Source organism: Lagopus muta, chromosome 1 (genome assembly GCF_023343835.1).
Source record: "Lagopus muta isolate bLagMut1 chromosome 1, bLagMut1 primary, whole genome shotgun sequence".
Classification (NCBI taxonomy): Eukaryota; Metazoa; Chordata; class Aves; order Galliformes; family Phasianidae; genus Lagopus; species Lagopus muta.
In genome coordinates, this window is record NC_064433.1 from 102,257,967 (window position 1) to 102,269,167 (window position 11,201).

Consider the following 11,201-nt stretch of genomic DNA (forward strand, 5'->3'; position numbering starts at 1 on the left):
ATGTACAGGTAGAGTTTTCCAAACCCCTTAACTAACGCAGTCTATTAGTAGCCTAAGCTACTGGTATTTTAGAAAAATGTGGTTTAGCTTTCTTTGTAACATAGTCAAGCAGAATAAGCTTGGATTCTAAGGCAGACTCGTTTTACTCCAGTGAAATAAAGACGCTCCACTTTCAAAATTTATAGGGTCCATTTATTACTTCTAGTAACATATTATACTGTATAAATACTCTATCCTTGTTATATGTCCTTTTAAAAAAGCGATAACTTAGAAGATCACATTAGACAAGAAGTATAAAAATAAATATGCTCATTATATGCATTTATTACAAATTATAACCCTTCCCAGAAGGGAAAGAAATATAAAATACTTATAAAGTATGTAACATCTATAGTAATATATTTTACTATATACATATGGAAAGCCATATTCTCTCATTGTCTATGGACTGGCACAAACTTTAATTATGCAAATGCTGGCGTACTGCTGTGGATGGACCTGCTATCCTTCAGCTTTGTCTTCCCGCCTTATCAGTGATTTGAGCACTACAAACCTATCAGAGGCCATTTAGGAGAGGTTCCCATTCATAGGGGATTTCTTGCTGCCTTTTCATCCAAATGCAAACAATTGCTATCAGCTGGGGTAAGGGAAAAATAACATGAGAGCACTGACTGAAACACCCACTGCCACTAGTCTGGTTGACAGGATGGTAGAGCCAAGCTCAAATCAAAAAAAGCCAGTGGAAGGTGTGCAGAAGGCACAAAGAGCAACTACTCATAGCTGCTACCTGCTCCATGAAGATTTCCACTTTTTCTAGCCTGTGCATTAGATGTCACTACAGTGGCATTAAAGTGGATAAGAAAAATGGACAGGAACATTGGAATGACATAAAGATGCTTTAAAGGAAATAATGAAAGAATGACATTCTAGTTATTTGTGGAGTAGAGTTTTTGCTATTTCTTACTCTTTACAGGTAGAGAATATGGCTTTGTTTTTATATAAAACTGTTCTCTGAAACAATAGCAGCCATGAATGACTTAGTTAAAGCTCCTTTTCTAATCCTGTGTTTTGCCCTTTGTGAGGTAGGTAAGCCCTGACCAATGATTTTAAGCTATCTTTTCCACTCCCCTTTGTCTTCTCTTCTTACGTGTGGGGACTTGATCAGTACCACAATATAAATCCAAAAGAAGGGAGAATTAACCAACCCCAAAATGTTTGCTTAAACATGCTTTGGCCACTGCTCATGTTTTAATTTGTAACAGACTTTAAAAAAGGAAGTTATGTTACCCTAGGGCCTTCTCTGTTGAAGAAGAGTGAGTGAGATTGGTCTGCTATCCTATCAAATCTGCAGTTGGCAGGGTAGTTTTAGGATGCAATGCCAACAAAGGTTATTTTCACTGTCCCACCTCAATGGATCCTCACCGTAAATTTTGTATGCAAAACGTATGCGCTACCTCTAACCCTCTTATTTTCAGTGCATTGTTCTGAAGGAAAAAAAAAAAAAAACATTAGCTTTCCCAACTTATACTATTTAACTACAGTCCGTAACATTGCAGAAGTCTATCAGGTGCTTCGGTTTCTTGGAAGGCTCACAGCTTTCTTGTGGCAGCACGCCGCCATCGTAAGAAATACATTTCAACAACCTCTTTTTGAAACCTTTCCCGCACGTCTTAGAGCAAGCCGACCAGTCCCCCAGTTGCCACTGTGGGCAGGGAATATCAGCACAGGGACGGATATCACTGGGCTTCAGCTCCCGGGCACAGTCAGTGGCTGGCCGCCCCTGGGGGTCCCGACACTCCACTGCCCGCCGCTGCCAGCCTGAGCCACACGACTTGGAGCACTCGCCCCACTCCTCAATGACCCACTCAGAGGAGATGATCTCCTTGATGGCATTGAAGGACTCTTTCTTTTTACTGGGCACCTTCTCTGACGCAGGCTGAGCAGGCTTCTTCACAAAATAGGTGAACTTGATCTTAGGCTGTGGCAGGTCCCCCACTGTGAGGACTTGGATGGTCAGAGGCTCCTTTAGAGGGCTGAAACTGCGGATCCTCTCCAGAGCTGCAGAGGAGCCGCTGTATCTCAGCACACTGCCCTTGTAGGTGATGTCCTGTTCCAGCGTTGACAGGGTGTAATCACCGTTGAGGACATAGGTGCCATCTGCAGCTTTGATGGCCAGGAAGCTGCCATCATGCCTAGCACCTCTGTGGTTCCTCTGCTTCACCTCGATATTGGTTGCCCCAGCTGGAATGGTGACCACGTCGTGGTAGCCCGGTCTGCCCAAGAGAAAAAAGAAAGACTGAGTTCTCCACTGATCTCTGGGACAGGGGAGGAGCTGCCTCACACAAGGCTGAATTTCATTTGGAGCCAAAGCATGAAGCTCACAAGTTGCTGACCTAATAGAACTAATGGATTAAGAGATTTGCAAAGTCACATCCCACGTTATTGCTGTGGCAAAGGCATGTCCCATGTAACAGGTTTCCTTTAACACTGAGATCTGACTGTGAGTCATCATCAGTCAACTGTCTTTGACAGAACAAATCTCACTTCCAAGGATAAACTGAGACAGTATCTCACTGACTTGGAAACCAAAAAGCCTACACCCACAAAGCATTCCCCAGAACAAAACAGCAGCTGCGCTCACGCACTCACTTTGCTCTAACAAGTGTTCCAGACACTTTTTTACAAGTGGATCCATTGCCACCGCAGATCCCGCATTTGTCAAACTTCTTATTGGAGCCTATCATCCGGTCACAGCCAGCCTTCACGCACTGTCCCTGGACGCACACGGAGGTGGAGTCGGGGCTACACGGGGTGCCATCCACAACCTTCACAGGAAACCAGGAGGAAGGCATTCAATTAGAAAATGCACATTCCTTTGAAATTGCAAACAAAATACATACGAAATGAAGAATATGAACAGAGGGAAGGCCTGCAGCACCCAGATTTTTAAGGCCTTTCAAACTAGAAACCAAAGCAGTCTGTAGGTAGTTGGAGCTACATGATTCTTCAACTCACTTGAAAAAAAGATAATGCCGTGGTGATCAAAGAAAACAAGCAGTTTCGGTTTTTATTAACACCCATCCCACTCCAGAAGAAGTCTACAGAATTGTTAGTGATTATGTGTAGAGGACATTTTTCTTCTCATGTCACTAGAAGCGAGTGTAAAAGAAAGTACAGAACTAAAATTGCTTTTAATGGTGTCCAATCAATCCTTTCCTTCTACGAGTACTCCTCTACAATAAATATCTGTGTCATCACCCTGGCAGTTACTGGCTCTCAACGTCTAATGACAGTGAGTTCAAGTAGCTACACAAGATAAGTTATTTTTCCTTTTGTTTATTTTAAGCTGTCAGCGTATTAGTAACTGCTATGACAAAGCACTGATATTTTGGCAAGGAACCATAAGAATCCTCCAAACATATCTCAGTGCAATCAAATTGGTGGAAGGAGAGGGAAGGAAACTAGGGTGGAGTGGGTAGAAGAGGTGGTTCGTGTGAAGTAACTGCAACCATGTGCCAGAGTATTTAAAGCATGCTGGCACCAATCAGACTGTACATTTATGGAGCAGGAAAGGAAGAATACTGCTTAAATACAACACAATCTCATATTTCTGACCTAGCTTAAATACAAGAAGAACATAATCTCAGATTTCTACACTCCTTGACTCTTAACTTCACAAAGAGTAGGAGAAAATAGAAGTCTGCTTCTTTAGGAGGATGGGCGATAGCTTTCAAATACCTTTGGCTGTAAAACAAAGAAGTATCCCGTTCCTTTTGCTCTGCAGACCAGTTTGCATCTGTCCTTTGGAGAGACACCAGCATACTTGGGTGTCCACTCCACTGCAGGTCCGCTTCCAAAGGCAGATTTGGAAAACTCATTGTGCTTTTCACATTGTTCTTCTCTAAAGGTTTTGCCTGCAGGCAGAGGAAAGACAGGTGGACATTAGATCAACTTCTGTACATGGTCTTCCTCCAGAAGATCCCCTTCCCTCACCTCAGAAATGGGGAAAAGATTACCATTGTTATCCGGGCAGTCCTCGATGTTGCATGACCTGTACTGCACCCTCTTCCCCTCACAGTACTTCCCCCCATTCCTCGGAACAGGGTTGTCACACTCCCTGAAAGAATACTGCACACCGCCACCGCAGCTCCGTGAGCACTCTCCCCACGCTCCCCAGGACCCCCAGCTGCCATGCACTGGGGTCTGAAAGGACAAGCAAAAGGAAACCAAAACAGTTAGATGAAACCACAAATACTTTAACACAAGCTGCTTGTAAAAGAAAAACAAAACTAAACTAAACTAAAAAAAAACTTCGAAGTCTGTAAGTAAGTAAGTAAGTAAGAATACTTACATCATAATGCTTCTTCTCAGTTTTATTCACACACTTGCCATTCATGCACCATTTCCCTTCCCCACAACTGGTACCATCCGCCCAAGGGAAGTGTTTGGTTTGGCAGACGAGCAGTCCTCCCGAAGTGCCGGTACACCACAGAGTTGTGCACGTACTGGCTGCATCAGGGCAGTGCTTGGATTCATCTCCAAAAGTGAACTGGCACTGTCTGTTGGCATCATACAGCGTGCCGGGCAGGTCAGAAGGAAGCTGGATTGGTCTGTGGGGCTTGTCCAACAAACACTCACCTGAAAAGGGATAGAAAAGGAAAATAGAGCAGATGGTGCTGTCAGTGAGTTCAGTTTTAGAAAGGAAAAATGTATTGGCTTCTGTGAAACTGCATTTGCATTGCAGCATGAGTTTTCCAGCCAATCTGTGCCACCGTTTTTGTACAACTAAGGGCCTTCTAATGTCATTGGCAGCATGCAAAAGGTTAATGCTGTCTTCAGCAGAAAGCACTCCATTAATTAAAAGGGAAAAGAAGCAAAGCAGTAAAACACAAGAGCATGAATGCCACATGAATGGAAAGTTTAATCATCTTACCATGACCATTATCCAAGAATGTTGTAATCATGTAGGCACTACACGGAGACCAGGGCTGGCTGCGATCCAGGTTGGAAAGCATGGATGCCATCATGTGGAAATCCCGGCTTATTCCATTAATGCCAGCACACTGCTTTGCATCGTCATGAGGCATGTTAAACACGTGGCCTTAGGAACAAAAAAAAAAAAAAAGTTTGTGATTTCAGCAGGTCTGTCCTTTGCATTACCAATGCTACTGTAACTCTGGAGCTACTCATAGTCAGGTCTTTAAATACTGAAAGAATAGTGGGATCTGAACAATGCCAAGTTTTAAGCAGATTACAGAGCATCTTCTCTCTCCTCACAGGCTATTTTCCTGCAATCTCAGTCCAACACAGTTCTCGCAGACAAAGCAGTGTGGCCTGGAACTGCTTTCAGCAGTGGAACCCTGCTGCACTGCCAGGCTGTGGTGCTTCCAGCCTTGCCAAGGCAGCATAGGGTGCCCAGTGCCTGTGGAACCGGGAGCTTCCAGTCTCACTGCATCGAGCTGCCTGCAACTAATCAGCCAAAATCGCATTTTAGAGCTTCAAGTACCTAGCTCATGGGCTGTTGTGAAGGCAGCCTGCAAGCCGTCATCTTCTATGATAGAGCAACTGCGGTTTAGATCACAAACGGTTCCCACATCGGCCATCCCAAGAGTATCACATGTCTTGGCACCACAGAGGTCCTGCAAAAAAAGGCAGTTCATTATTAATCAGATCAGAGCCTTCACCTTGGCAAGAACCATCCCACCCTGGCAGCTTGCCTTCACTTATGGAAAGTGCATAAATATTCAGCACTTCAATGGGTACGATGGCAAAAATCTGTCTTTGGAACATACACAGGGCTTACACGTAGAAGCAGGATGCATAATTTCCATACTGACTCTGCTAAAAATATACAGCAGAAACACACTGCATATCACAGAATATCCCAAGCTGGAAGACACCCATAAGAATCACCGAGTCCACGTCCTACGCTGTAAGCTTCACCTAAGACAACACATAGGATACTGAACCCTCAACAACAAAAACTCATTTCAATTACAGACTGTTTTGTAGATCCCAAAGTGCCTCCAAATGCTTTTTGGGAGTCTTTGGGGGGTGGGGAGCTACAGGCAACGGGGTAGATTTGGCCTCCTTGTCCCTCACCTGCCTGGTGAAGAGGATGGCAGTGTCATAGTGCTCGGCGTGCCGGTCACTGGGCGGGTTGTGCTGCTTCTGCCAGCTGCAGAAGTTGCGCAGAGTCAGGGCAGCATTGGAGGAGATGTCGGGTCCTTTGCGCTCCTCGTAGATGACCATGATCTTTACCACCACCAGGCTGATGGAGTTGCGGATGCTGGGGTGCTTGTACAGCTTGGCCGCCACTGAGAGCAGCGTCAGGAGGTAGTGCTTCAGTCCGCTGCCGTGGAACTCGGCCATCGACTGGTCGGCCACCAGCATGGTCTCCACGTAGCGGGGACTGGAGACGAATCTTTTCTTTCTTTTGCTTCTCGTTTCTGCATTGAAAAAGAGAGGGAGAGTGTGCGCACGTGAGTAACGCACGAAAACTCCGCGCCTGAGGGCAGCACCCAAAGCCCCGCTCCCACCCGCGCTCGGTACCTGCGTGCCCCGAGGGCTCCGGTTCCGGTCCCGCCGCTTCGGCTCCCGCCCCCGGTTCGGTCACGGCGCAGCGGGATGCGGCGGGAGCGCGGGGCCCGCGGAGGCGGAGGAGGTGGGGACCGAAGCGGTGCCCCGCGGCTCCGGGCGCGGGCTGGATGAGATACTCGCGACCCCGCAACGAGAAGGCGCCGCGCATCCCCGCACACAGGCTGAGGGCGGCGGCAGAACCGGGGTCCCGGTTGACGGTGCCGGAGTAGAAGCAGCGGGCGAGGTCGTCTCCCGGCGGCGGAGAGGAGGAGGGCGGCGGCGGCCCGCCCAGGTACTGCAGGGTGAAGTCCGGGGCCAGGAAGCTGCTGTCGGGCTCCAGCTCCAGCGTCAGGCGCTCCCCGAAGGCCTCCAGGCGGAAGCGCTCCCGGCCGCCGGCAGCGCCCAAGCGGCGCGGCAGCACCAGGGCCTGGCGGGCGGCGGGGCGTTGGGCGCTGCACAGCCCCAGCAGCCCCAGCAGCGCAGCCAGCACGGGCGGCGGCGGGCGGGCGCCGGCCCTCATCGCGGCGCGGCGGCGCGGCGGCTGCGGGCGGTCGCTGAAGCTGAGCGGGCGGTGCGCGGCGGTGCGCTCGCGGCGCGGGGCTGTCTCCCGGCGGAGGGCGGCCGCGGGTCCGCGATCACTGCGGAGGCGGCGGAGACTTTTCCATGGCCTTTTCGGGACGGGTCTGCCGGAGGGTCCCGCTCTGCGGATCTCCGCTCGTTACCGTTCCTTTCCCCTTCGGCTTTCCGAGCTTCGGTCGCTCGCTCCTGCGAAAGCCCCGGGACGGCCTCGAGTGCACTTCCACTCTTGCGGGCGGCGGCGGGGACGGAACGAAGGCGGCCTGCGAGCCCCCGACCCTCCGCCGCGATCCGAACGCCTCCGCCGAGCGGGGTGAGTGCGGCAGCCCGGTCGCCGCCGCCGCCCTTTATGGGGTTTGTCCGGGCCGCCCCCATCCCCGGCGCGGCCCCGCCGCCCCCCACCGCGCCGCCCCTCGGCCCGGGCCGTGAGCTCACTGCGTGCGTAAGGCGGCGGAGGGCGGCCCCCGCCCCCGGCTCCCCCACCGTCCTCGACGGGGAGGGAAGGGGAGCGGTGCGGTGGGGCTGGAAGGGCAGCGGTCCGAGCGCGAGCCGCGCTGCCGAACGAGGGGATGCAGCCGGCCCCCGCCCGCTGATCCTCAACCCCCGGCTGGGCTCGGGGTTCCGTTGCCACTTGGTTGTGCTTTTCCTTTTCGTTTCTCCCCCCTTCTGCCTCCGTTTTTATTTCTTTTTTTCACTTGAAGGAGTCCTTGTCCGTGCGCATACTTAATGGCTACAGTCAGCCGTGCACCTGTAGTTCTGGGAAATGGTTCCTTATAAATCACTTATATAGAGGCATCTACGTAAGGGCAGGCAGTGTTTTTCCCTGAGGCAGCCCCAGCCGTACAGCTAATCCACATTGTAGTGCGCAGCCCCATCAGCAATGCGCCTTCCTCCTCGCAGAGGCCTTACTGAGGATCAGGGCAAAGGAGTGGTGAGCAAATGTGGTAACAGAAACCGAAGCGCTGTACCTATCGGTGACAGATGCTTCAGTGCCAAGCAATGCCATGCTTTATGCCAAGGCAAAACTCACAGGCTGGAGGCAGAGCAGCATGCACTAATGTTGTGCTTTATGCCAAAGCAAAGCTCACAGACTGGAGGCAGGGCAGCATGCATCATCCTGAGGGTGATGTCTTTGTGAGAGAGCAAGTGTTTCCTAAACATTCATCTAAATGAGAGGATTTTCGTTCTCATTTAGACGAATGTTGCATAAACTTGGAGACATGTTCCAATGACAGTGGGACAGGCTGATTACCTGTCTAAGTCAAACAATACATTTGTCTCCCACAGTATTGTGAATGGATGAACTGGAGTTTCCAGTTTCTTATTCCACAGAAAGTGCTGTCATCACACACTGATGAGCAAAATCAAAGAGGGAACTTCACGTAGTATGCAGCAACCCAAGTCCTTACTTCTTTAGCAGAGCCTTGTAACTCAACAGTTGCATCTGTGTGCCCATCTGCCCTTATTTTTGAGATCTGGTGATATGTACTCAACTCTGCTTTTCTAGGATAGGAAACTCAACAAAGGTGTGGTCCAGTTATGCTGTTAGTTTTCTTTTGCATCTGATACATACCTAACACTTCTTGTAATTTATTTTTGAACGTGAAAGTTCAAAATAGTTTGCAAAAAATATTAATTAAAAATACAGAAATATCCTGGTCAGTGTTGATAGAATATATTGCTCAGGATGGATGGAGCTCCACCGAGGACGTCCCTAAAGCCATGAGCAGCTCTGTCACGATGTTTGGCAATTCCTTTTTGATATTAAATTAGGCATTTAAATTCTCTTGACCACCTTAAAAACACTTTTTGCATGATTGAGGTCTTCCCTGTATTCCACCAGGTGGCAGTCGCCTATCACGGATATTTTTTGAACAGTGTTTCGTGGTTTATCTCTCTGTTTCCATCTCTGCTCTGGTGGAATTGCCTTTACATTTTAGTGCTGTTCTTAATTCGGTGATTATGAGAGTTGGCTAAGATTTTTTTATATAGTGTCCAATAACATAGTTTAGTTCAGTGGCACCCACTCAGCAATTGCCTTATTTTCCAGTTGTTGCTGCTGAGAATGCCCAGACAGGAATATTAGTGATATACGTGCACTGAGCACAAATTGAGAGAATAATTACAATTAGAAGCAAAAAGTTTGGCTCCTGACAAGAATGTTAGCATTTAATACTATGCATATAGCCATTTGAGTGTTTATTTCTGCAAATGATTCCAATGCCTAGCTGTATATGCAAGGCTGGAAAGTATGTGTGTATCTATTTGCAATCCATATCCAATGCATATCAACCACACGTTTTGTATAAATGAAAATCTATTTAATGCACATATAAGAGTGTTTTAGAAATCTAAACGTTCTGAAATCTTGCTTAATTTCGCTCAGTGGGATGAAAAGTTGACGTTTAGTCCATTAACAGTATTTCTTGGGAAAAAGAAGTCAATAACGTTTACTGCAAAGGTAGCCGCCAGATGGAGCTCATCGATCACTGTATTTTAATAGTGGAAGAACAGTGTTTTTAGTTACGGATTAGCCCCAGTTGTTTTCAGTATCTGAGCAGTATTAACAATGGCAGAGGTTTAGGTTCTTTTCCAGTCTTTGTGTAAGCAGCGGCTTCCAGAATTAAAACACAACAGCAAACACGACAACATTTCAGCCTGTTTGTTTAAACTCTGCAGAAGAGCATCTTTCAAGAACTATTAAAACAGCAGATGGCGCATTAGGCCCACTGACTGGAGGGTAGGCGATGATGCTGCTAAAAAAAATACTCAAAGGAACACTTCCAGCAGCCTTAAAGCCAATTAAAAAAAAAAAAATAATAATCTAATTTTGCAGGATTTTTCTCCCTACTGAAAGGTTCACTCACAATCAACAATTCTATTTGCTTACTAGTATTTGAGCAGCCTGAGAGGTTTGACTTCATGCAGAAGAAGGGAATCCGTTGTCATTTAGGATGACTGATGGTGGATCCTGGTCCACTGTGATGTCTTTTGTGATATACATGATTGCATAGCTCATTGCTCTTTTCCATTTATTACTGATTTTGATGTGAGGATACTTGAGGATAACAGGATGTTAAACAGGAATATGATAGAAAAACTCTGGCTTTGGTGTTTTGATAATTAGCAGTAATGGGATAAAGCAAAAACACGTCCATCATCACTTTGATAACAATCTGGAGCTTTTTTTTTTGGAGGAATTGAAATTCAGTGTGCTTAACAGTTTCACCACAGTTTCTCCTTTTACATAAGCTAATGATCAAAGTTGCAGAAAAAAAATGATAAAATAAAACCAACACAGAAACTTTGGACCCAGCCAAATTTTGTTACTAAATAGCTTAGGTAGCCAAGTCAAAATGTGGCACTACCAATTCTTTCTGCTTTCCAGTGGTAAACTTTCATCAACATTGAATTCAGTAGGATCACTGTACCTCTGGCTGCATGAGTCGAACATTTTATTATTCAGCAAATGTAATGCACCAGAGATATGTATTCAGGATTTATAAAGGTATGGGCAACCAAGAAGATTGACTTAGTTTCAACCCAACAGCACTGGTAGAAATAAGAATCCACTTTATGCAAAAAAGGATATTAATCCACAGATAATTTCTGTAGTCATTTTGCTTTGACTTTACGTAACACAGTCCAGTGACTTTAATGCAGTTACAGGCATTATAAATGATGGCATAATTTCTCTTTTAATATATATATATTTTAGAAGGCACAGATAAAAGCATATGTAATCCAGATCCTTTTATAACTCTCCTAAAGACTGTATTATCAGTTGCCAGAGCTTTCGGTTGGTGTTTTTTTGTGGCTTCTTCATACAAGATTCTACAACTGGTTTACTTGTTTAACTGTTCCTGAAATAAGCATGATGAAAAATACATTGTGTTTTGTCCAAAAGCTTGTAGCATTTCCATTGTAGGGCAGTTGTGAAGGGAAATTAAAATCAAGGAATACTGACGTCAGCTTCAGTGTACAAAGACTGCAGTCATGGGTAGAAATATTCCCTTAATGATGGGCAACTGTAATACCCATGACCC

General features: G+C 46.8%; 1 protein-coding gene across 1 annotated transcript; it reads right to left on the bottom strand.

Moving 5' to 3' along the window:
• Positions 1 to 1,491: 1,491 nt before the first annotated feature.
• Positions 1,492 to 7,099, bottom strand: ADAMTS1 (ADAM metallopeptidase with thrombospondin type 1 motif 1). Its single transcript, XM_048947065.1, has 9 exons — positions 6,553 to 7,099; positions 6,103 to 6,449; positions 5,507 to 5,639; positions 4,934 to 5,101; positions 4,352 to 4,638; positions 4,017 to 4,203; positions 3,739 to 3,914; positions 2,650 to 2,825; positions 1,492 to 2,273 (listed from the first exon to the last, which is right to left on the bottom strand). Exons 1-9 carry the CDS (start codon positions 7,097 to 7,099, stop codon positions 1,532 to 1,534), a joined length of 2,763 nt encoding a protein of 920 aa, XP_048803022.1. The 3' UTR covers positions 1,492 to 1,531.
• Between the last annotated feature and the right edge of the window lie 4,102 nt (positions 7,100 to 11,201).